General features: G+C 39.1%; 2 protein-coding genes across 5 annotated transcripts; one reads left to right on the top strand and one right to left on the bottom strand.

Annotated features, from left to right (window-relative positions):
• The first annotated feature begins 5,100 nt into the window (after window positions 1-5,100).
• Window positions 5,101-16,573, top strand: glra2 (glycine receptor, alpha 2). Of its 4 annotated transcripts, XM_034885762.1 has the most exons (10): window positions 5,102-5,659; window positions 6,468-6,589; window positions 8,857-8,884; window positions 8,988-9,015; window positions 10,461-10,684; window positions 11,989-12,071; window positions 12,178-12,315; window positions 12,401-12,615; window positions 14,120-14,269; window positions 14,842-16,573. In XM_034885762.1, the coding sequence occupies exons 1-10, from the start codon at window positions 5,538-5,540 to the stop codon at window positions 15,121-15,123; spliced, it is 1,392 nt and encodes a 463-aa protein (XP_034741653.1). In that variant the 5' UTR covers window positions 5,102-5,537; the 3' UTR covers window positions 15,124-16,573. The 4 variants fall into 4 exon arrangements, with proteins under 4 accessions (XP_034741655.1, XP_034741653.1, XP_034741652.1 ...); XM_034885764.1 differs by lacking the exon at window positions 8,988-9,015 and having other exon boundaries at window positions 5,101-5,659; window positions 8,817-8,884; XM_034885761.1 differs by lacking the exon at window positions 8,857-8,884 and having other exon boundaries at window positions 5,105-5,659; window positions 8,948-9,015.
• Window positions 16,574-20,450: 3,877 nt separating this feature from the next.
• Window positions 20,451-26,238, bottom strand: fancb (FA complementation group B). Its single transcript, XM_034886637.1, has 8 exons — window positions 25,101-26,238; window positions 24,859-25,014; window positions 24,663-24,752; window positions 24,161-24,289; window positions 23,089-23,267; window positions 21,823-22,259; window positions 21,503-21,743; window positions 20,451-20,885 (listed from the first exon to the last, which is right to left on the bottom strand). The coding sequence occupies exons 1-8, from the start codon at window positions 25,995-25,997 to the stop codon at window positions 20,471-20,473; spliced, it is 2,544 nt and encodes an 847-aa protein (XP_034742528.1). The 5' UTR covers window positions 25,998-26,238; the 3' UTR covers window positions 20,451-20,470.
• Between the last annotated feature and the right edge of the window lie 50 nt (window positions 26,239-26,288).

Here is a 26,288-nt window from a genome sequence, read left to right as displayed (position 1 = left end):
TTGATTTATTTGGTTTCCTTCTGCATGCTATTTGATAATTACACGTCTTTTACTTTTCTTTTTTTAAAGAATAAAATGGAATTCATTTAATTAGTTACAAAGCAAAACTGCTGGTAAATTAACAAACATTGTGTCTTGTCATTCTACACTGTGCCTCCAAGTTCATGTGATTGTGAATGAATGAAAGAAATGGTTGTGGCAGTTCTTATTAAATTATTCATAAGTTCAGACCACTTAATGGTCAAAAAGTGAATTCAGTCGACCTTTGACTTAAAAAAAGTGGAGCCGTTCCAAAGACATATATAAGACCTGGAAGCTGTCGGGTGTCTTCTCTGGATGATCTGACAGCTCCACACCGTGTCTACCATCCAACTAGAACCAAAAAAATGTTATTCTGAAATGAGTTCTGCACCATTTTACTGTAAAATATACGACACTCTGGCAAAGTCAGTGCATCAAAATGTGTTCCTTCTTGATAATTCCAAACTTGTAGCTTTTAGTTATATAGTAGCAACATCCAAAATCACATATTCTGTTGTTTTTCATAATGGTTTTGAGGTTTTTACTTGAATCACATTAGTACCACTTTTAAATGAGTCACCCTTTTAAAAGTTACCCATATTTTGTAAATTAGTTATGAACCAGTAATAAGAAAATGCTTTGATTTAGTTAAACTTGATTTTTGGACTTTAGTAAATTATCCACTAACCAATAACAAAGCTAGTTACAACCAAAACGTGTAAATGGTGGCATATAAGAAGGCAGTAGCAGACTTTTTTTTAATTTATTTTTTTACCAAAGTAGGTCCGTTGTTTAGTAATAAATTGTTTGTAGTTTTATAAAACGTTATATACATTAACAGTCTTGGCACTGGTTACATGCTTTGTGCTGTTACTGTTAAATTTTTTCATTCAGATGCACAATCACAAAGGAGAAGATAAAGATAGTGATATGCAGATGAGTATTTTGTGCACTCTGCAAAATCGGTCAATAGTGGTATATTTGAATATGGTAAACAAGTCAGTGTGGCTTTGTTTGTTTTCAAATTGAAACTACCTAACCTGCCTTGTCCTATTGACATTTTGAATTTACAATGGGATGTATCAAGGATTTCATTGAGATTGTATTACATTTATGAAAGCATAACACCTATTCCTGTAAATAACATGCACTAGTCATGCCATGAACTAGTCAGATGTGATTAAAATCAATGTCAGTTGCTAAATAAAGGTATATGCAGTTGTGGCACAGCTGTGAATGTTGTAAACCTTCAATATTTTCTGACAGTTCAAAACAAGACAAACATGAAGAGTAGGAGAAGAGACATGCCAAGTTTCCATTCAAGAAGATCCTGATGCTTGATAATAGAGAACAATGTGTATGGGGGCTGCCAGCAAACCTTTGCTTTTTTACTACAGCAGAACAAACAACAGCTTGGAGTACAAGAATAAAATGTTTGCTTAACGTATAGTTGGTATTTCATTTTAATGCAATACTGGTGCAGAAAACAACATACTGTAGACAGTGTAGTACATCATGCTGCTTACCTAGAACTAGATTCATTTTGAGTGTGACAGTCAGTCATCTCTAATGTGTTCTTTCATTTGACAGGCTGCACGCTAATCACTTTTATGAAGCCATGTTTGTGCAAGCATACCATGTCATACATGTAACTGTATATCTGCACACACTTCCCTACATGAAAACATTTGTTATGTTCACTGTTTCTTCTGACAGACCTGGTAAGATGTTGCTACCGGCTACATTTGACTGTATTTATTGCCCCATGAATTGACACAATAAGGTGGAATACTAACACATATTAATATGCAACACAAGACTCTGCATATATGAGATTAGTCTGCTATTGTCCCCCATGGGTTATTGCTCCCATAACATACATCTAAGCTCCGCTGAAAAGAAGAAATTGATGTAAACCAGTTCAGCAATTGAAAATGCATTTGATCTTCAATCTACTCTTGCGTCACTTTGACAGCTGCACAACTCCAGTGACAACAACGCTCCATGAGACAACCCTGCGAGCTAGAAATAGATAAATTGTGAGCCAGTGTCAACACGGATCAGAAATTATCCAGAGAGAAGTGAGTGTGTGTGTGCTGTTTATGGTTTAGGTGACTGCACAGAAACTGAAGTGCAGGAGACATCCTGACATGAAAGTCTGAGAGAAGGAATGATGGATTTCCCCTGCCACTTGAAGACTAATTGTTTAACAAACTGAAGGCAGTCTTAAGCGTTCAATATGATCTATGCACCCTGTAAAAGCAACATGGCTTTTTACTTCAGCTGTTTGGCTGTGCAGAAGAGTGACTGTCAAGGGTGTATGGGGTCTAGACTGAGGATCAGCGGGTTCTCCGTGCTCAGTGATGGAGAAAGGCTCTGTGGCTGTCAGGTTGCTCCCACTGATGAAGGGAAGCTGTTATTGACAGTCGAGTCTTATGGAAGACCAGGACTGCTCTCTTCACTTAGCCTGAGTTATAGCATGGCCTAAAGAGAACCATCTTTAAGGGGCATTTAGGTTGGTTCAATCTGTAGAGTAGTTTAAACGTTTTGCCATGTGTCTGTGTTGCAGTTAGGACTTGTGTGTAATCTAAACATGATTGTCATTCTAATTTGTGCCTCGAAAAAAGCCTTTATATTGCAGAGATTATGACAAGTGTGTTGGTTGTTGTTGCACTAGAGGAGTCACAAATCCTTCGTTCTCTTCAAGAATCCACTCATTAAATCCTTTGCATTCTTCCTTGTTACATTGTCTCATCAAAATAGCTTCCACCACACGTATCTCCTCTGTATCCCTGCTAGGCCAAGGATCAGCTCCATGAGTTGAATTATAGAGCAAAAAAGTCATTAAGTGGGATAAAGACACAAGAAATCGATGGAGCAATAGATACACTGCGGCTCTCAATTGTCTCCAGTCCAGTGCACATGAGCATCGGGGTGGTGAAGCGTGCTTATTGTTTCCAGGTGGGCTCTCCAGCCAGTCCACAACTCTTCAGTCATCGAGGGGGTTCAATGGTAACTACATGGAGCGTCCAGCTACTTGCTGCTTCAACCTTATATATCTTAAACAAACTATTTTTGTGTACAAATATAGATGGAAATATTACAGTTTTGCTAAGCTGATATGTGCATCATTTTGGGCTGTAATATCATAACAGAGAGATTACAAAAGACTTAATTTAAAAGATATAAATTGTGCTGCAAATCCTTTAAGACAACACAATAAACCATTTGATGTAAAACCCTTAATACCCGGCAGAAAAACAGGCGGTAGCAACCAATCTTTATTTTGTGTGGCCAGGTTTAAAATAGCGTCTTGAGCCTGTCATTTTAATGTATGTAAGGAAACGGCTGAAGGAAGGAAACAGACAGCTCTAGTCTAAAGAATTGTTCGGTTTTATTCTCTCCTTTCACACACACAAAGATGAGAGGGGCACCGTACATCTCTCCATCCCCTTAACAACACTATTTGACTTGTTCTCCTTTAATTATGTGACCCGCGTGGCCCCGGAGTCTTTCCTTATGGAAAGTAATGGCCAACTGAAGCTCTGGTTGGTTGTCATTACACAATCAAGCCAACTGCAGCTGTCTCAGAGATGGCAAAGAAATGTCTTGAGAACAAAGAGAGAATTTTGGCCCTTAACCAGAAACGTTGTCATTAAAGCAATGTCCCAACATTTCTGATTTTTATAAATATTATTTTTTGCTTCGGAACAGGCACAATGAAATTTAAGTCATCTAAATTGATGATGTGCTGCTAATTGTGACACTTGCAAGAACACATGTTTGTTTCCTTTTGTTAATACAATGCCAAAATGTGGATGTGCAACACGTATGTGCCTGTTCGTAAGTAATTCATGCAAAGCATTCAGTATTTATGGAGTCAAACATGCTGCAGAAAAGGCCATGCACAAGACTTCTGATGACACATTGATGTTAAATCCCCAGACCAAAGTAAACCATACATTTCCCAACCATGAGATACAATGTGACACTTGTAATTTGGACTTTAGCTTGAAAAGGGGAGGAGAACACCATGACTCCCACTCAGGCTGACACAGGCCAAGATGATCTAAAAAAACTGGTCAGTAACCAAGTGTCAGACTAAAGTGTATTATGGCCCCGAGCATGTTACAGCATTGATGCATGTGATGTACTGAGAGTCATCTCACAATGTAATGACTGTGGTTGGCTTGATGTGAATGAAATACCTTTTTTTTTCTCTCATTAAGTTTAGCTGTTTCCTCCACAGCACACGCTTGTGTGTTCATGTGGAATGAGTCATTCATGCCTGTGGTCCATGAAGCCTTACAGCCCACTCACATCTTCACACTGCCAGGTTTCCCATGCAGCCGCTGTACTAATACCAATAGCTTATATACATATTGAATAACAATTACTATTCTGCGGTGGTGGCCTACTACACCTCGGTTCTCCACCCTTGGGCTCCAGCCAGCCTATAGTATATTTCCTGCAACCACGTCTGTGTCTCTGTCTGTCAGTCAGCTCTCTTCCGTCTCGCTCTGGGAGGCCAACCTTTCAGCACTTCCAATGATGTGCCTCAGAAATCTGTTTCCAGGGCAACCGGGGTACAAAATACACCCCCAGCGGCATCTTGCTTCTGCGTCCTTTGTTTACACTTTTCATACATCTCAGAGAATTGTTCTTACCAGACAAGGATGGGAACAAAAAAGCCACATTGCGTAAAAGAAACTAACCAATGTCCCAAACCCAAACAATCTTAAGTTATACACCCACAGTGTGTTTTCTTCTGATTTGCGTCCCTGAATGATTAGGAGTGTGAGTTACAAGTGTTTCAAGTCCCATTTTTACTAGAGGATGTAGATTTAGACTCCCCACATTACCCCTGTTATTTCTTGTACTTAATTACACCAATGTGAAACATGAAACAGTCCCAAAGCCAGTTGATCCTGATGCGCAGCTGCCTGCGCTCCAGTGAGACGAAAGCTGTAAATTTTCAATCAATCAGTCAATTTGTATTTGTCATTTGAAACTGACACCCGTAAGAGGCATGGAATGCCTTTTTCACGTGTTTTGGATGATTACCTCCATCGTTTACTGGGTTAAAAAACAACTCACGTCCACCACTTTTAAAGCTTGCGCTTGCGCGTAAAGGAGCCGAGAGCTGTCCAAGTGCTGAAATGAGAAAAGGCGTTCCAAGCCCATTCCTCAACAGAGGACGGTCCTCCACCTGCGAAAGATTTCACTTCACAAGTAACATCACGCGCGAGTGGGGTTGTCTTCACGCCAAATGCATCAGGCCGACGCGTTTTTTGGGAGTTTCACCCTCTCGGCGTCTGACCACAGGACTGATGTTTCTTCACACCTCCGCTTCGAGAAATCTGGTTTTGAAAGTCAGAGTTTCGTAAAACTAAACTATGATCTGTGGCTGCGTTGAGGAATGTCTTCTGTATTTTTTTGTGACACAAGAACACCCACACGCCCACGACTTGGTCAGAAGGAAAGCGGTAACCCTATTTGGATTATGTGCTTGACCAATGTTAACATATGGAAGATATAAAAAAAGTGAGCACATGGGAAAACCACCAGGAATGAATCGCTCCTTTGTCAAGGTTTTGGCTGCTTTATTTACATATTTCATGGAGACAAACAACTTCAGGTAGGCCAATTATTTACCAAACGTGTATGATTTTATAGATTGAAGACGAAGTATTTATTCCTTTTAAAGTTTGGAAAATAAGATCATTCGGTAAAGCAATTTTAGGCGTGATTAAAGAAACAATGTGCAAGCGACTTTCTGCACAGAAGAAGTGGGTACAATTGCTTGAGTGCTGCTTTGATAAATATTAAGATTGTGTTTTCAACTGTTTTAATTGTTTTTGCGTCCACCATATGATCCTGAAAATATACGTAGAATGTGTAATATCCCTACGATATGTTGTGACCTGTGGTACGCGGACTTTACGGTAAAATGTACGCACTTAACTGCATCGTTATTTATTCTCTTTTGACACCATGATAACATTTCTACAATGTTTTAAATGAAATTACAGAACGCTGTGATATCTGTGCAATAATCTAGCATGATTTGACAGAAATATAGCTCTTTCTCGTGAAAAGGAAAAACGTCCACGACGTCGAAATCACACAAGGTTCGTAAGATATGTGTATGCTCTTAAACGCAATTTCTAGTTTCCCTGTGCTTGCCCATCACTCCGAAGGACCTGCTAGACGACGGATACGATTTAACTCTTGCTTTCCAGCCACCACTTTAGTCTGATAGTCATTTTTTCTCACTGTTTGTCTGTGTGTGTGTGTGTGTGTATGTGTGTGTGTGTGTGTGTGTGTGTGTGTGTGTGTGTGTGTGTGTGTGTGTGTGTGTGTGTGTGTGTGTGTGTGTGTGTGTGTGTGTGTGTGTGTGTGTGTGTGTGTGTGCGTGTGTGTGTGTGTGTGTGTGTGTGTTCCAGAGTTGTGGATGCCAAGGAGCATGATTCCAGATCATCCTCAAACATGTCTCCATCAGACTTTCTGGACTCACTCATGGGTCGCACGTCTGGGTATGACGCACGAATAAGACCAAATTTTAAAGGTTTGTTTATCAATATAATTGACTTTTGGAAATGTTCACACACCTCACTTTATACTACCACAAACCACACAGACACCACATTTTCTCAACATGTGATGTACATGTACAGTATTTCTGCATACAGAATGGAGTTTCCATCCCCCCCTAAACACACCAGACTTTGGCATTATAACTTATGAGATCTATTGACTGTTATCTGATGCTAAGCTACTGTGCTGCCAATCCTTCCATTATAACAATCAATCACTTCACTTAACAGCAACATGATTGTCCTGGCCTAATATTAAATCATCAACTAACCCTTCATTGTAAAATTGCATGCTTGTGTTCATTTGATAAAAGCATGTGAGATAAAACCATTACTCCAGTAAGTAATCATTTGGAATCAAAATAACAAAGGCTTGTAAAAATCACAGTCACAGATGCAGACAGGGATGCCCCCATGATAGGAGAACTGGTGGTTGGTGCCCCTGTTGAAAGGCTGCAGGCTGTTGACTTCCTCTATTGTTGATCCTGTGATAGTGGGGACAGACACAGCATTTGTAACTGGAATGAAGCTGAGTGAGGAGAAGCCGGCCCGCTGGGGCTCAGACCCACTCCAGGCTGGGTCAGGTGGACTGGGATTTGACAGCAGTGAAGACAGTGTAGCACGGGGGATTGATCAGCAGGATGCAGAAACATGTGGCCCAGATCTTTCCTCTCTATCTGGTAGAAAAGGGAAAATGATGACAAGATTGCTAAAATTCACTTCAGATGGGAGGACAGCCTGGTTAACAACGGCTGGCTTTTTCAGGGAAGGGATGTAGTAAAAGCAGCTGTTCGCAGCTAATGAAGAGAGGTTGAGCACACATTGATTAAAAGGCATTAAGCATGATTTTAACGTGGTTATAGTTGCATTCTCTTTGTATTTTATAGCACACAAAGCTGACCGTTGTACACAATCCAGCATCTAGAAAACAAACACTTTTGCATGAACCCATTGCGATATAAACAGATGATTTTGGCTGCGTACCTGATAGTCATACTTTGAAGACGGTGTTGAATTTTTATTTTTGAAGGCTGACCTAGATTTCTTTGCTGAGTTTGTTGTGAGGAAGTACTGCTTTATTTTTCTGCTTCTGCTGTTAAATGTAGCTACCTGGTGACAAACTGAGGCAAATATTAATACCAAATATCATGCAATATTGATGAGCAAAGCACAGGGGGAGGGCACTACAAAGGGCTCACAACTTCCCTTATCCGATATGGAAAAAAGATTTGCTGTGACTTTAAATGGTATAACCTTCCAAGCCTCGCAAGGAGATTTCAGTTAATGCCACAAAAGGGAAACTACTCATTATAGCATGCTGGGTACTTTTTACTCACAGTGTTAGACAGAGAATGGTCTGATTTGACACTGGAACTTACACATTTCTTCAGTGCTGCAATCTATGAGTATTTTCAATGTTGAACAACCTGTTTAGAACTCTCTTGATTCATTGTTTATTGTCATTATTTAGAAATATTCAAATAGGTTGTTATTTTCTGACCAACAATCTAAAACCCAAATGTGTTTTTTGTTATATAGAACGTTAAGAAAATATTCACATTTGAAAAGCTGCAACCGGTGATTGCTTTGGTATTCTTGTCTTAAAAGTTACTTAAAACGATAAATTGACTATCAAAATAATTACAGATTAATATCTGAGGTGTAAATCAATTTATTAATTAATCAACTCTAAATGACTGCTTGTGCATGTGCATGCATTTGTCTGTGTGTGTCCTCTACAGACAGGATTTAGAAAAAAATAAATTGACACTGTATTTGCCACAAAAGATCACCACACAAGAGATCACTACATAATCAAAAAGATTATATGAGCTGACAGTTTGATGTTGTGATTGATTGTTATATTCTTTTAAAGTTTAACTGCATTTTGACAACATTCAGCGGAATTTGAAGAAAAAAACAAATATTTGGTCTTGTGATCTTTTGCGTCTGGTTTAACAAAGCATGCAACATGTCTTCATCCACTCCTGCAGCTCCTTTTGAAGAAAAAAAAGGAAGAAAAAAAGTGCTTGTTGGTATTAATGTAGGTTGACACACTGTGCACAATGAAAACAGCAGCTTGCGAACCATTAGACCCAAATCTTCTGATTAAACACATTCACCTCTACACACTCAGTCATCCCTGATAATACGGTTTAAGGCTTTTTCCTGTCATGTTATTGTCATTCCATTTCACAGGTGCCCCCGTAAACGTTACATGCAATATTTTTATCAACAGTTTCGGCTCTGTCACAGAGACAACTATGGTGAGTTCCTCTGGGTGACTTTTGCACAATGTGTCAATGTGTTATCTATCCCTCAACCTGCAGGTTCACCAGTTAATGTTACCTGCAACATATTTATCAACAGCTTTGGTTCTATAGCAGAAACTACAATGGTGAGTTGAGCATTGTGCTCAGAAATGTTCTAAAGCCCTGACCCTTGCTCAGGAGTTGAGACTGAATCATCGTGTTGTATTTTTACTTGTTTTTTTTTTTAACATTCATCATTACTATGTCTACATGCTAACTTTTTGTCATCACATTTATTGTTCATCCACTGGGGAACATTATAAATGACAAATCTGTTCTGTGGCTGTCCAAATAGGTATTGGTTTCTTCTCCCATGTTGTCCCTTATTCAGTACACGTGTTAGTCCAGGTTTAATAATTAAAACAATAAATCCCAAACAGTAGGTCACTTAAAATGGAGCCAATAAATGTGGGTGGGTTTGGGCAGGAGATCAAACAAGCTGACATACAATATGTAATGCGTGAAGGCATCAAGCTGCCCAAGGGATGAAAAAAATATATAAAACCTGCAAGGCTGCATTGAAACTCATCACGATCAAAGGATTCATAATGAGTGATAACAACTACTTAGATCGTGAATGAAGGATGTTAATTTGTGCAGGAGCTGGGGCTCACAAGTTTGCCAGGAAATTACACAGATTTAGACATGCAAATATTTGGAACCGATCCAATATGCTGATGAAACGTCAAACAACATAAGGACCGCTCATCAACATGACACGTCAATTACTTTGAGCAACTGAGCTTTGTGACACTCAGTTTCCTTCTAACTACATGGTCAGAGTTTTCCTCATCAGCCACTACATCTTATACATCCACTATTAGCCTCTATTATGGTGCTTATATAAATATGGTTAATAAGAAAAGTTGTTAAAAGGTTAGTGTTTTGCGAGCTGGTCAGGTGAACACGTTTATGGAATTTAAGATAAGCACCTAGATGGTAGTGTTGCTGAAAGGTGTAGATTTTTGCTTGATGTGCATTGGAATTCTTTTTTTGTTCCTCATCCATTTAATTATTTGTCCTGTGTTGTTATTAATATTACAGGACTGTTTTTGGAAATGTTTTGTAACATAAGAACAGTTGTGATTGAGCTAATGTGACAAAGTAAAGTTAAAGTAATGAGCACGAAAATATACTTAAAGTTTCAAAAGTTAAAACTCATTACCCCTGCCCAAGATTTGTATATTATATATATATATATATATATATATATATAATTGTATAACAAGTATATTTTATATTTTTGTTTTAACATTTACTACTTTTTACATTGACGTGTAAAAAGCGTTGTAATGTTGAAGTTTCTCAAAGTCAAGATCGTTTCACTGCTTCATATGTTGAATGTAAAATCTTAATCTACAAAGTATATCAGTTGTCAAATAAATGTTGGCGAGTAAAATCAACACATGCCTCTAAAATGTTATGAAGTAAAAACATTAAGTAGCATAACATGGAAAGATGATTGATGACTGCTTTCTCCAGCGCAATCACTGTACTACAAAATATGCAAAGCCGCTTGTCATATCTGCAGGATTACAGAGTGAACATCTTCCTGCGGCAGAAGTGGAATGACCCTCGGCTGGCATATAGCAAATACCCAGATTCCTCCCTTGACCTGGACCCGTCCATGTTGGACTCCATATGGAAGCCTGACCTCTTCTTTGCCAACGAGAAAGGGGCCAACTTCCATGATGTCACCACAGACAACAAGCTGCTGCGAATCTTTAAGGATGGGACAGTCCTCTACAGTATCAGGTGAAATGTTGAACACGTTTTCATAAACAACAACAGAGTTTGAAAGGACTCAAGAATTACAAATTTGGCTATACACTGAACCATTGACCATTTGATGGTGTTGGTTGAGTGACATTAATGTTATGAGCAATTATTTTGATAATTGGTTGAGAAAAGAGAAGTATGCAAAAACAGGAAAAATTGACTGGTTTTAGTTTTTGAAATAAATTCTGGTTTTCTTTGTCTATGATAGGAAAACTGAAATTCTTTGGGCTCTTAGTCATAAAAAAATAGATTTCACACTGGGAATTTTTCACTGCTGGCAGTGCAACACCATCTTGATTAACTGAGAAAATAATCAGCAGACTTGCCAATTTTGAAAATGATTGTTTGTGGCAGCCCTAGTTTACACTATTTGGCAGTGGAGGAATCTAAAGTTGAGAGAAAGATGGTACTACAGAGGACCAAAAGCTCTGATGCATAGATTACCCCCAGGACATGTTCACTTATTGCTTTTCTTACATTTCCTATCAAACTTCAAAGACTGTCAATCTAAAACATACAGTTTTAAACGGATTGTATGTCATTATGATCAATCCTTTGAAATGGTACAAATCACAGAAGTACAGTACATCCCCATTTGCGATGTGGATTTTCAACCAAAAAGAACAGTGATTGCAAGATAGCAAGCTAATCTCAGGGGGATTGTTGAGTACCCAAGGTGAAGCTGTGAATGGGAATCCTTTGCGTTGGACTCTCTGCATGCAGAATTTTGTACTCTGAAACAAGCGGTCGGGATGGAGGACACTTTAAAGGTCCTACCGGCCAAAATGTGAGCAAAACTCAGTACAAGATATGAAAATATATTTCATTTAATTTCAATACAATCTCAATCACATGTAGCATTGAATTTTCTCCCCAATGATGCAATACAAAGCACATCAATCTTGAGTCTGTTTAAAAGAGGCTCAGGTGTGGAAGCAGAGTGGGTCAACGGGATAGATGAAAGGCGGTTAGCCACTCTCTCCATTCATGACAGAGTGAGCAGGCCGCCGACCACAGTGCATCACAGAGACAAGAAGTGCAGTAATGAAAGTGTGATAGGATCCTGCTGAAGGGAATACATGATATGTTAGAGGCAATTGCACAGGAGAAAGAAGCACACAATACAGAGTAACCAAAGAAAGGTACCAACTGTAGCAAGCAAATTATTTTCAATTCATGTGCCGACCATACTACAAGATGTATTTCTTTCTAAATCAAACATATTCATTGGTGTATTACATACACTACATCTGACTGTGTGACTTTGTCTCACATCATAGGTTGACTCTCATTCTGTCCTGCCCAATGGATCTGAAGAACTTTCCAATGGATGTCCAAACTTGTACCATGCAATTGGAAAGTTGTAAGCATTAATTTCTCGCCCTTTTATCGTTGCAGTTTCTACGCTTGCATATCTATGTTTTGATTCATTTCATTTCATTTTTCATTTCGTTCTTTTCTGTCTCCAGTCGGCTACACCATGAATGACTTGATCTTTGAGTGGCTGGAGAACAGTGCAGTGCAGGTGTCAGATGGGCTCACACTGCCTCAATTCATCATGAGAGAAGAGAAGGAGCTGGGCTACTGTACAAAACACTACAACACTGGTCAGAAGACACAAATTATGCTGCTTACATTTCACCATGCTAACATTTCTTCCAGTCTGGTAGCTGAAATGCATTTGTGTCTTAGGTAAATTCACCTGTATAGAAGTGAAATTTCATCTGGAGCGACAGATGGGGTACTACCTGATCCAGATGTACATTCCTTCCCTCCTCATTGTCATTCTCTCGTGGGTGTCTTTTTGGATCAACATGGATGCCGCTCCTGCCAGAGTGGCGCTGGGCATCACCACTGTGCTCACCATGACCACCCAAAGCTCCGGCTCAAGAGCTTCTCTTCCAAAGGTGAACCTCATTTAGTTTTCTCAGTAACATAAGTTTTGAATTTTCCATTACAATATGTTGTGCTAATATTACATCTTTAATGTGAGTTTGCCTTCTCAGATGTCCGGACAACGAATTATGCGAAGCATTCTTCATGACTGTTTTAATGTTGTCACAGTTGACACAATCACAATTCTGTGATGAAAAAAATGATGTTCTGTGTGTTAAGTTTTGCTGAGACATAGGCAACAAAAGACGTTTAAGAACATCATTTTGAAACATGACACACTTCGGCATTGCAAATTGATACAAAAGGCATTCATTTATCAAATTAAAACTTATTGTGATCTCTGATATCATATATCATTTCCGACTAAAAAAAGAAAAAAATCGTTTTAATAATCTCCCTAAGCCACATATGACACCATGGTATATTGAAAGGTAATGGAGCCACAGGGAACTAAAGATCCAACTGTAATTTAAAAGTAGCTGTCATATTGCAACAATATTTTGCAGTTGTTTCAGACCAAGAAACGATTCATAACCCAGGAAAATAGGAAGACAAGCTAACAACCTACAAAAAAAGTAAATGCAGGAACTAGTGATGAGTGAAATAAAAAGAAAGGACAATTCCCTGCTGACTGTTTGAATAACTTAGAATGTTAAACAATTGTGTCACTTTCATGATTTATGTTAAAGTCACTGTATAACTTTAGTGGACAAGAAACACCTCATTTAAGAGATGATAACACCATAACTGGGAAGCTCTTTCTCATTTGGTTGGTGCAAATCACAGCCTCCACATTTTCGTTTCAACAGTGAAGATGTTTCCACCTAAAGTATGCATTTCCAACAGCAGTGGTAGCCTCTTTAGCTTTCTTTTAAATCAAGGTAAATTACCATGCACACCTTGTGAAGGACACTACAGGCACTGAGAGTCAGATCTCGATGATCAATCACTCTTCACGCATCAGTCTTCACCTGAGCACCGGCGGCCTCAGCAGAGTCAGGGATTCTCACATAAAAGACGTGCATGCTGATACATATTTAAAAACAAACTTTTGAAAGCCTTGATTCAAGAAAGCAATAACTGAATATGCCTTAACTGCTCTCAAAAAGCTGAGTTGTTTTCTCCTCATGCTAATCAGCTGTCATGGAGTTAGGTGGTCACAGTGATGATCAGTAAAGGCTTTTAACTTCCTCCTTTACTTTTTTCAAACACTATGCCAGAAACTAATACTACAATTCTCTTGCAATTTTTAATGAAGGCTGCAATTATTTCCCACTGTGCATGGCCATGCCATCACTGACTTTACTGGCAGCTCTGATACACTTGTTGGCAAACATTACCTATAATTATAGTCAATTAGAAGTCCCAGTTAACTAGCATAAAAAAAGGATAGAAAATGCATCTGCTGATCACCAGGTATATTCAGAAGATCCATGAATTAAAATAAAAGCAGAAAGATTAAAAGGTGCTGTCACCTTGGAGGATCTAACAAAGGATATCTGTTTTCTCTCCCAGGTTTCTTACGTGAAAGCCATCGATATTTGGATGGCTGTGTGTCTGCTCTTTGTATTTGCTGCATTGCTCGAATATGCTGGGGTTAATTTTGTCTCCAGGCAACAGAAAGAGTTCCTACGCCTGAGGCGAAGACAAAAGAGGAATCACAAGGTAGGTTTATAAAGTCTATACAAGGTTGCTGTTTGGTTATCAAACTTTTTAGCCACATGTGGCAAAGGCAATCTCCATGTGTTGGCCGCAGAGCTTTAGTCCAGACTAAAATATATTGGCAACTATTGAATGAATTACTGTTCAATTTTGTACAGGCAATTATGTACCCCGAGGATGAATCCCAATGATTTTAGTAATACTCTAACCCACAGGTCACAACTTTCACTTGTGCAGTAAAATATCTCAACATCTACCGGGTCCATTGATGCAAAATTTGGTGGCAGGCTTGTCTTTGGGATTCATGATAATGCCTTGTTGAGATTTTAAAGTAGTATTAATAGTCAATTGTGATTCATCCCCTGAGCAGTCATTCTAAGTGGTTTATCATTAAAGGGCATTAGGTTATCTTGTTTTATTATTTAAAAGTGTTAGCTTATGATTAGTGTTCATGTAAGTTCAGATTTTTAACAGCAAACACTGAGCGGTGGCAATTGACAAATAAACGTATAATTTAATCGTTGTAAAGATAAAGTAAGTCCATTCTGTCCACACGTGATTGTTGTTTTTTTTAGGATGATGATGTGCGTGAAAGCCGCTTTAATTTTTCTGGCTACAACATGAGTCAGTGTCTGCCAACAAAGGATGGCTCAGCTGTTAAGAACGCCGCTGCAGCTCCGAACCCTCAACCATCAGTCCCTAAGGACATAGACACCATGAGGAAGAAGTTTGTGGACAGAGCCAAGCGGATAGACACTATCTCCAGGGCCGCCTTTCCTATGGCGTTCCTTATCTTCAACGTCTTCTACTGGGTCACTTACAAGATCATCAGGTATGAGGACGTCCTCCTAAAGTAAAGAACTTAACCCTTGACAAAAAACATTTATTTTTTCATTTCTCAGATTGAGAAATGCCTGGAAAGCACAGTGAGATGATGAGATGGGAAACATTAAGAGGTGTCATGGTGTTGATGATGAGGGTGGTGTTCTATCAGGGATAATGTACAATGTTCATGCACCATATGGTAATGCTCATGTTTTGATAATGTGAGATTTTTTTGTCATTGTACTGCTGCATAATATTTCCTGACAATTTGGGAAAAACGGTTTAATAATATGCTGGAGAAGATGGACCAAACTGTTTTTGTTAATTAATTCTTCCTTGGCATCTGTGTGTGGAACAAAGAAACATTCCATGGATTTGTAACTGTAAGGTAGCTTAGTCAGACCCTCAATGAACTTTTGTGATTGCAAAAAGGGTTTTTCTTAAGGATGTTTTGGAGTGTTTTATATTGTACTATTGTCAAGGCACTTCCTCTCTGTTCATACAAAATAAAGCAGACAGAAATTTCTAAAATATAAAGAGAGAAAGCATATACATCTATCAGAGATTGGGCAGCAGCACACATTTTATGCATGAGCGTGAACAAAGCAGATGGAAATCTTGATCTGGATACTGCATTTTTATGAAATACCTGAGGCCTTAGATAACAACGATTTGAAAAGATATGAAGTGCTTCTTTTTTTTCTCAATCATCTCCTCTTGTTCACTGGTCTATCAGAGCCGAATGCAGCGTTTGATCTTTTCTACATGTGGCCAAAAACCCTAAGGTACTTCTAGTTGTTTCCTTTCTCTCTAAGTGTATTATAAATCACACTCATGGCCAACGGACATCTCCTAAAACAAATGTAAGTTTATTCGGATGTTATAAAAATCACAAATGTTCCTTTTCATTCGTAAATAATTTACAAATACACTGTCATATATTTCACAGGCTAGGGTTATAAAAGTCCAATGGCAAAGTGTATAAGTAAGCCTACAAACTGGGAACACACACTGAATTACTCAATGTTGTCATATGCCAATATCCATGAATTCATTTATATTCCAGGTAAATATTCCAGGTATTGTAGGTATGGTTGTAAAGTTTGAGACTGTTTTTTGTAGAGTTAGTCTAATAAAATAGTAATATTGTGGGTAATACCAACTGTGTGTGTGTGTGTGTGTATATATATATGTATATATATACACACACTGTATACATAAAGCTTTCTGTACACTTCTTCAACCTCCACTGTGGCTTGTTACCCTTCACTTGGTGTGTTTGTTGCTGAATGGTGACGTATGTTTGTAGATGGATTCAACAGTGAAGGGCAGAAGGACAGTAACATTCATGGTACAGTGCATCTAATGGTCCTTGCACTCTTGATATAGTGGTGAAGAACTCCTTTCTTGAACGCTATTCCTGAAAAAAGGGTATTTACTGGCCTGTTCATCAATAAAATTCACTGCACCACATTAACGTTATTTCAATTTCTCCTGTCAAATTATAGTCCTGTCAAATCTCTTGCAAAATCCTAAAAATACTTTGTTTATTTTTATGAATTTTTTGACCCAATTACACTCTACATTGAAATGAATAGATGGAAGCCTTTCCAGAAAAAATTAACTGAGTGAGGCACATACACATAAAAATGCGTTTTACGCCCAGGTTGCAGATCCGATCAAAGAGAACGACAAACACAGTCTCCTCACCGAGCCCATGAGTCAGGGTGATGACACAGGCCATGGATCAATGGGTGGCCTGGGGTGACGCAGATATGATCTGACAGTGAGTTTCCATTAATGCATCATAATGGACTTCACACTTTTGTGCTGAGATTCCATTTAGCTGGGGCTACCAGTTGAATGGAAAATACTGAGGTGGCATTCACAGACAAGAGAGGACAATTGTATTAGATATAACATATGTACTATATGTATGATAATATATAGTATAAAATGCTTCTTAAACTGTTTCCACCTGTTGTTACGGCATGTGAGCTCAGACAAAACCCATGAATAATTCAAATATATCCTCCCTAAAGAGACAGAAGTGGCCACATCAGCTCTTGCTATCCTGTGGTTTTATAATAATGGCGTTCATTTTCATACTGTGGGTAATGCCAGAACCCATCAATTTTATTTTTATTTTGAAGATGAATAATACATGGCCTATAGTATAGATTTATTGAGAAGGCTGCATGAATAATCTACTAGTATAATGCAAAACACACAGGGATAATAAAGTAATCAATAATACTGTTAAAGAGTAGGCATACCATCTATTTCACCGACGCAGCTTTATATCACCAGCCATTATTATTGCCGTTGGAATATACAAAGCCCTTATGCAATCAAGTTCAGTATGACGGCTTATAAAAGGAAAATAATTTGCAGTTTATAATTGTGTTTAAGAGGAGAAACAACTTTCCATCATTAAGGTTTAGGGGGGCTGCTTTATGATGTCTCAGAGAGGCACAAAACAAGGGTTGCCATAGAAACAGCAGTGCGATTGAGAAGGCCGGTGTAAGAGAAAAGCAGGAAATTAATAGAGATGAGAACATTGGAGCATGACTTTTCCAAAAGTGTGTCTCCTATGGCTAAACTTGAACACTGAATTAAACACATTTCCACTGTATTAAAGAAAAAAATGAAACCAACAGCATGTTCTCCTTTTTTATGTTGGGTTTATTCAGGGATTATGCTTCCATGACACTCTTCAAACAACAAAACAGGCACTGTGCTGTACTAAAACTGGTACATGTGACAGAAATCTTGCTGGTTGGTGTGAGATCATCTGCAGGCTGTTAGTATCGCTCCCTACATACTGCTTTCTTATAGCTCAAGATAGCCTTGACTATAATCATCGTGAGCCAAGTGCCTCTGGAGACCATTTTAAAATGGAGAAACACATTTTCATGACAACGGAGCAACTCTATTTGCCATGGAATGTCATAAAACATGATTGAAAGCAAGTAAGTAGACCTTGTGTTAAGAATTTCTTGCCAAATTAAGCTCAACAACCTGCATATTTAAAGATAATATGATGTAAATTAGTAGCCTTACATATAACATGATTAATCTCGTGTAAACTAGTATTATGACTAAAGGTTTAATAAAATGTGATGCTATGGGCCTGTTATAAGATATCCCCAATTATATTTGGTAAGATGTCCAAAAATAATTGACCTTCTAAACAATTTAAATATGTTCTTACTATACATTGTGTTGTAGAGATAATTAATGGTCTCCCACTTTTTTTGGTTGACCCAGAATCCCTTGAACTGACCCTGATCAATGACAGTCAACTAGCAGGAAAACACCAGACCAGTGCCCTTTTATAAGAAAAGAAAACATAAAATTGGTATTTCCTGTCACTCTCAAACAAATTACATGTTTGATACAGTTCTATTAGCTAAAAAGGGAAAGCTTCCCGATGCTGTTAAATGTTTGTTTTCATCACTCATATTTGCAAAAAAGTCCTATACCTACTTATGAGTTTCAATCTGTAACTCACACTTCAAATACGGCAGCAAATTTCCTCCAGGGAAAAAAGTCCTAAGCCCCTAAAAAGTCATAATAGTAACACAAAGATTATGAAATATTTTATTAAATTGTATTAATATTAATATAAAAGTTAATATTTAATTTCATGAATTGATTAATTGATTGATAAATTATTAAAGTCACATTTTTAGGTTGTAAAGAAAATGTATTTACATTATAAAATGTGAGCATTTGTTTCTATCATGACTAACACTTCGTCAACTCTTTGTTTCTTGGCGGAAATGGACTGCGTACAGTGACAGTAGATGAATGGCATCCACAGGGGGTCAAAAAATGCAGGTATCTACCAATTTATCAGCATAAATAGGCTAGAAGGGGTGTAGATTTTGGTTTATTCATGTCTGCAATGTGTCATAACACAGCAGCAACATAGATTATCCACCACATTTCCATTCCCTATTCAAGTGAGGGGACTAAAAACCATACAGCCTTCTTCCACCACTCAAAGTTAATAGAAGTTAGCAGACAATAATGGGATGACAAACCATATATTTTATTCTGGGTGGCAGTCGTGACTTTCAGGGAACACCATTACAAATGAATTTTCGTTTTCACGTTTCCCTGGCCTTTTTACTTGTCTTGTTTACCATTTTTATTCTCTGCTAGAAGTGACAGGGGTGTTTGGGTCAGCCAAAAAAAGGTGGGGGAGGTTGCCTGTTGTCTGTATATGAGGGATCGGAGAAGCAAAGAGAAGAGATGATGTGTTTGATCACTTTGCATGGTGGCTAAAGTTGAGTTGTCACAGTATAACATCAAAAACTAAATGAAGTGCAAACAGGGGCTTTACTTCCATTCAAACAAGACAAAATCTTTATTTTGTAATTAACATTTCATTTAACCCACAGTAGCATTACCATCAAAAAGGAACACGTTAGAAATCACCCACTTTAAAGTAATTACTGTATGTTTCAGCTAAATTCAATGGAGTCCTGTGGAAATGAGTCCAGTGGAAGTGGTTACTTGCAACGAAGAAGACCTTAAAAGGTGTAAAAGAAAGTTCATCTCCCCTCAGACTGAGTACTACACAGAGACGGACAAGCTCAGATAAAAACAAAAATGCACATCCTCATGTTTTCTGCCCCCACTGGGGAAGAAGGAGAAGGAGAGAGAAAAAAAAAAAAAAAGAAGAAAAAAAAAAACTCCCCAGCAATTTTAGCAAACACTATAGTCAAACGGCCACAGACCTCATGTATCTAGATCCTTTTAGCATTTGATGTATACTTGGTTGAATGGCTTTTTAACTAACAGTGCTAACAGCTTGTGCAGCAGAACAGAAGAAAAAGAATTCAAGGACAATTTCTTTTATTTACATGGTTTCAAAGGAAAACAACTGAACCGTAAGTGGGAAAAGTACCACTAAAAGCTTTCAGTCGAACCCAGCCACTGAGCAGATGTACGACCCCCTGACTCTTACCATCAGCTGTTGCCTTTATTTATAACACAAACAGTTGCCCACTCTAGGATGAAAGTGGTCTCTCTCCTACTGAATAGCACACAGCAGCCACAACAGACGTTAAAGAGCATTAGTGAATACAGGAGGTGATCCATTGGAAATAGGCTGACTCAGCAGCAGACGATAGCTATTAGTATAACAATAACAGAGAATAACAAAGCAGACACACAGTACAGCTGAGACATAACCAAGCCAGCAACAGGGGGCAGGTATCAGTACAGGTAAAATGTGAAGTACATACATGATAAACTGTCTTTGGTCATCACACTTGACACAATACACTACTAAAGAGTTGGCTTCCCCATCTTTAATACAAACTGCGTGTCCAAACTTTGCAAAGGGACAACCACATCTGAAGCATATTAGCAGAGACAAGTTCTCTGAGTGTCTAAGAGAGCTGCCAAATCCCCATCGAGCTGGACTTTGGACATGCTTTGGGTTAGTCTACGATACTTCTCTAGATCCACCAGGGGGCTCAACCTCATCCTACTCCTCTCCACGTCCTGATGAAATGCCTCCCTACACCTCTGGAGCCCCTTCACAGAGCCTGGCTCTGGGGTCTCCTCGTGCCCAAGGCTCTTCCTCTCCTCCACTTCTTCTTCTTCTCCACAAAGTAGCGATGACACACACTCTATGAGTGACACCATCTCTTTCTCCAGTGCCAAAGAAAATATTTGAGTTGCACCCTGTCCTTTTGTACCTTTGACAGGCTGGATGGAACAGGATTCAGGGAGGTAAGCCAAGAGAGAGTCCAGGAACTGGAGTGTCTGTAACTGGCTGCAAAGGACCAACAGAGCCACAACATGCATGTTATTATATATGTGTTGTAATCAATTATTTACGTCTTTATATAATTAATGTAAGCTGCTTCACACCCATCTACCTGTTCAGAGTTTTTTTGCCGAATTTGACATTTTTAAGTGCCAGAGAATACTAAACACTTTGAAATCCAGTGGAATATCACACGGGCATGCTTCCTAGTCAACTTCAAAGACTTGCCAACTAAAACCATTAATAGAAATTAAGCAGTGCCCACTCCTACTATCTTCCTTTGTTCTTTTAAATAAAATAGAATAATTCAAGAGAGTCCCTGGTAGTAGTGTCCGAACCAGTACAAAGTGTACAAGTACAAGTACAAAAAGAAAATCTCTAATAGACAAAGTAGTCAATGTTTTTTCCCAACTTTAAATGACTAATCAAAGAGGCAGCAAATTTTAATTTCAAAATAAGACAGGGATTCAGTATATTTGTTAGACCTCAAGGAGACACACAAGGGGGTTTGGTACAGGTAAGTAACAATTCATTTAAACTATATAGAAAACTGTTACAAACTCTACAAGTCGGAAGCTGTGATACAACCATGATAATGCTATCTGTAATCAAAAATTATTTACCTGGAGTGGACCGACAGTTCACCCTGGAAAGGGGTTATCTGATGCCAGTGCAGCAGCATTAGAGCAGATGGTCCTGAACAATTCAACAGCAGATACTGAGGGCTCACTTCTATCTTCTTACAACCAACTCTTTTCTGAATCCAGCTATCTACATCACCTAAGCTGTGCTCAGGAGAGTCTATGTGGAAGACCCAGCGATCCAGCACCGCCATCAGACTTAGCAAGTCCTCTTTAACCTCATCTGTGCATAAGAAGGAGACAATAGTGAACAGCTATGTGTTGAAATGTAGATCTTAAGTAGTAGGCGTTCGTGATATTACCTGTTTTGAGATCTGGGTTTTTCAACAGTTGGGTTTGGAAGTCACTGTGGATGTCTAAAGCAAACTGACCACAATGTAGAACAGCCGGTGTTAGGTTGCTCACAAGGGCAAAAGCATCTTGTCTCTGGACGTAATGGAGCATGACACGGCACTTGACAAAGCCAGAGTTCAACAGAGGCGTCAGCCTGGTCACAGCAGTCACAGCCAGTGTGCATGTGTTGAGATTATTGGGTCTGCCGGCGTTGTGCTGCTTGCTTCTCTTGGCTGCGGGCTCTGAGAACATGTATGCAGAGGAGGAGGAAGAAGAGGAGGAGGAGGATGATGATGATGATGAGGGCGCAGGGAGCCAGAACACTTGGCTCTGGGTCTGGATGACTGCAGGCGTTGAGCTCTGACCCGTCTCTGTCAGGATGGATAAGCTCACACTGGCCAATGGTCTGGAGCAAAAATAACACATCACCAACAATTGGATATCACATGGACAGTAGGTAATCACATAAAAAACAAGTGTGGTGTGGTGTTGTGTGCGTGTGTGTGTGCGTACATGTGTGTGTGTGACTGCTTGTAAACTGATTAACAACACAAATATCTCCAGATGGTAAAATCAAAACAGCAATAAATGGGCTCTTGAGGAAATCATGCCAGAAGTTGTTTTGCTTCACATGTTCTCGAATAAAAAAAGACAAGAACAGGTGGATTGGGGAATCTTAAATCTTAGTTATTAAATTCTTGTTCCCTTGTTACCTAGTCATACTGTAACGGCCCTGGTGAAATTCATGTAAAGTTGAGGGCAATCAAAGAGCCAAACCCAGAGCTATTTGTTCACAGAGATTAAGAGACTAAGATTAATCAGGCAAAAAAGTGAAGACAAGTAGAAATTGTACATCATAGACGTGATTAACTCGCCACGATTCATCCACCTCTGCAAAAGGCAACATAACGTTTTAGTTCTGACAAAAATAATTAGGCAGCAATGATACGGTCTGACAGCTGGACGGTGGTACTTCTCATTTGAAGTGCCATATTACTATTGCCTGTATCTCTACCATACACACATGGATCCGCTCAACCAGATGAAGTCATTATGACCTATGAGACATCAAGTGGATGAGCATTATAAGAAGAATCACTATTACGTGTTTAAATAATGTCATGCTCAGTGGGCCATATTTACAAAGGCTGATGCCTTGGTCCTTAAAGCTCACACACTCTTCACACAGACAGACACTCACAATCCACTTCAATTAAAAAACAAATCATGATTACACTGAGCTGTCAGTAGTTAGTATCACTCCCACAACCATTCGCTCCTCAGTGATGCGATGCCACAGCTTGTCAACTTGAGGTTTTGAAGACACTGCTGGCAAGTCTTGTGTCTTGTCATTCAAGGCCTTGTCCTTCGTCTCATCATCATCATCACAGTCCCACAGAGCAATAAGGCCTTCCTGGACAGGAAGTGCAAAGACTATAATCAGCGATGACAAGTGTTTAAAAGTATTGACAGCAATAGCAATTTAACAGACATTTCAATTTGCCTACTGGGTACACATGTAGTGGAATAAAAGATAAATACTACTAAAAAACAACAACAAAATACTGTCAAAATACAGTACACTTATTCCTAGCATTTGAAAAGTTGGTTTTGAGCCACATACACCATTTGTTGTGGGTATTTGTTGAATCAGCAAGGCCACCAGTTAGATGGGTAAGTCTTGTGACAACAGCACAAAGAAATGAAAGCAACAGCAACAAAAGCATTTACAAATGTGAAAGGATATTGAGCTACAATGTAGAAGACAACAAAACACTTGTGGCATTGGTTTTCATTTCCAGAATTTGCTTCCTTAATGCCTGTGGCCGCGTTAGGAATGTTGACTATGTCAGACTCATGTGAGATGTCATTTCAACATGACAAGTTATCAACATGAGTGACAAGTGCTAAAGCAAAGCCTTACCAACTGAGGGGAAGGAGGGCGGGACTAACAATAGTTTTAGTAATATTCCTAACTCCCTTAAAGTCCCATAAAGATTTTTACAGTTTCCCATTTTGAAGTTGTGAAAAAAATTAAAATGTATGTCAGGGGAACTGACATTTCATTATTATAGAAATGCTGCTGACAACTACAACAGAATATGTTGTGATAATCTGACTCTTGAGGGAACGCAAGATTCCTAGTATAGTATCACTCTGGTTGCGATCTGGTTGAAAGAGTTGCGGCTGATTTGATTCCAACTACCGCTGCTTCCAAGGCCTCGGAAAAATTACCTAAATCCTATAACACAACAGGCATTGTTTTACAGAAAGTCATAGTTGTATCGTTCTGTGCATGTACTGTACCTGCTCATGCCGGGTGAGAATAGTTTCACTTTCTGAGACCACATCGGTAAGTGCTCGAACCGACTGCTGTAGGACTCTGTCCTTCACCCTCACCTCTCTTTGAAGCTCCTGAAGCACGGTCAATCCACTCTAAATAACAGATTGTGTTTGATTGAGTGTCTATAGTACAGAATCATCAAACATTAAGTGACTGAAAATATTTGTTCCAATCATTAATTTTGCAGCCTAATATAGTATTATAACAGTATTGTTACAAAGTTTTACTGATAACTAGTGTATAAGCATCACTATATGGCACATGTACAGTATTTAGAACTACTCTACATGTTAAAGAAAAACAATAATAGAATTTGGTTCATTTTTGCTTTTGAAGTATTCATTTATATTTTGTTAGACAATAGTACAATGTGATAATATAACTGATTATGCCAATAGTGATTTTTTTTTTGTCCAGCCAAAAGATTAGTGCTGCCACTACAGTAATAGTTTTTTGAATGCTCACCTGTAGTCTGGACTCTAAAGCTCGAAGAGTGAGGAGATCATTCTCTGGTGAAGGAGGGGGCATCTTTGGGGCTCCACTGTCCTCACCACGCTGAAATAGGTCATTTCAATGAGTCGTGCTGACCACCTTCAGATGTTCATTTTATCAAGAGAAATATATGGAATATTGCACATGTGGAGTAAAACGCATGCCTTACAGAATATGAAATACCACAGAGATCAGTGAGGAGAAATGTATCCATAGGCTGTCCGGTTATGCCTTGATCCTTAAAAACCAAAAGCATTTGGTCTGTTCCACATCCCAGGAAGTCATCCACATGGACAGAACTGACACCTGACCAGTGGGAGGCTATCTGGGGAAGAGAGTTTAACAAAGACACCTTATGAAAACCTGTAAACTCAAAAGTGAAAAAATACAGATATTGAAACCTTGGCTTACCTGAAATGTCTCCTTCCACATAGCACATACATGGCCCTGGTGAAAAGATATGACAAACAAACAGCCATTTCTACCTGTGTGGACCACCTGAATACTTTCAGGTTGTTCAAACGGGAGCTGACATACGTCTTTCACTATGCCATTCTCAAAATAAACAAGTTGCTGATTTGAAGTTGCTACAATCACAGCCGATTTCAGCACATCATCCACTTTTTCAGCCGATAGCACAAAGATGCACCGTGTGATGCAAATGTAGGGATGAGGCAGAATCATTGTGCAGTCAAACGCCTGTCCACTCTCAACAAAGTAGCCCACGGTTTGGCTTGCGGACTGAGTATTACAGCACTTGTCTGAAAGGTTGTGCAGCCCAAGGACAAATACATGTTCTTTGTGGAGGGGAAGTTCTCCAATAACACAGTGGGACACCTGAATGGGTATCTGTCTCACCTCTCCTGCCTGCAGGGATGCATAGAAGACATTACTAGCATGGCTCCACAATACAGTGGGGCCATGTAGGATATACACATTCTCCCTAATTCGATAAGGGAGTTTAAACTCAATGCAGGGCTCCAGGCGGTTCGAGCTGCTCAGTGTGAGAAGACTATACTGGAAGCTTTCCCCTTTCTCACTCTTCTTTGTCACTAAAATACAAGCTGTGGAGACTCTCTTCTGGACGTGTATGGCACATTTACATTTCACAATATCGAAATGCGCGGATCTTTTCCTGCTGATGATAGCTGCTCCATCAGCTGCTTTCAGGAACGTGTTGTCTTCCCGTTCAAATGCAAGGCTGGAGAATATTAACTCGCTTCGTCCGCAGTCATTTGTGGTGGATGCTCGCTTACAGTTAAATATGATTATCTTTCCAAGCAGGGAAAGCCGATTACATCTCTCCATTATGCAAAAGTGAAGCTTCGGGTGCCTACGAGGTTCGATCCGTCCTTATTAACAGCTTGGTTCAACGTTATTGCTAAATTGGGAGCTGTCACTTTCATGACTAAAGTCTCACCACGGTATACATATGGACGACTAATGTTAGAAAAGTAGCAGTATTTAACCAACTTAGCGGTTTAGCTCAAAGCAAGCGGCGCGCCAACTGAAATTGAACGCTTCCTGTCATTCCAAGTGCATTGTGGGTAAGAGTGGGTAAACGGTATGGGTTTACGATAATACAAGGCATACTTTGTA

The sequence above is a fragment of the Etheostoma cragini genome, chromosome 11, assembly GCF_013103735.1.
Source record: "Etheostoma cragini isolate CJK2018 chromosome 11, CSU_Ecrag_1.0, whole genome shotgun sequence".
Taxonomy (NCBI): Eukaryota; Metazoa; Chordata; class Actinopteri; order Perciformes; family Percidae; genus Etheostoma; species Etheostoma cragini.
Note: the sequence above shows the minus strand (reverse complement) of the source record. Positions and strands in the feature narration are given on the sequence as shown.

Excerpts from the sequence above, each read along its gene's own strand:
- glra2 (XM_034885764.1), top strand. The coding sequence starts at position 5,538 with ATGTTAACATATGGAAGATATAAAAAAAGTGAGCACATGGGAAAACCA. Across the intron at positions 10,685-11,988 it reads ACAGTCCTCTACAGTATCAG|GTTGACTCTCATTCTGTCCT; the intron begins GTGAAATGTTGA and ends CTCACATCATAG. Across the intron at positions 12,616-14,119 it reads CAAGAGCTTCTCTTCCAAAG|GTTTCTTACGTGAAAGCCAT; the intron begins GTGAACCTCATT and ends TTTCTCTCCCAG.
- fancb (XM_034886637.1), bottom strand. The coding sequence starts at position 25,997 with ATGGAGAGATGTAATCGGCTTTCCCTGCTTGGAAAGATAATCATATTT. Across the intron at positions 24,290-24,662 it reads CTTTAGAGTCCAGACTACAG|AGTGGATTGACCGTGCTTCA; the intron begins GTGAGCATTCAA and ends TCTGTTATTTAG. Across the intron at positions 22,260-23,088 it reads CTAACTACTGACAGCTCAGT|ACCATTGGCCAGTGTGAGCT; the intron begins GTAATCATGATT and ends TTTTTGCTCCAG.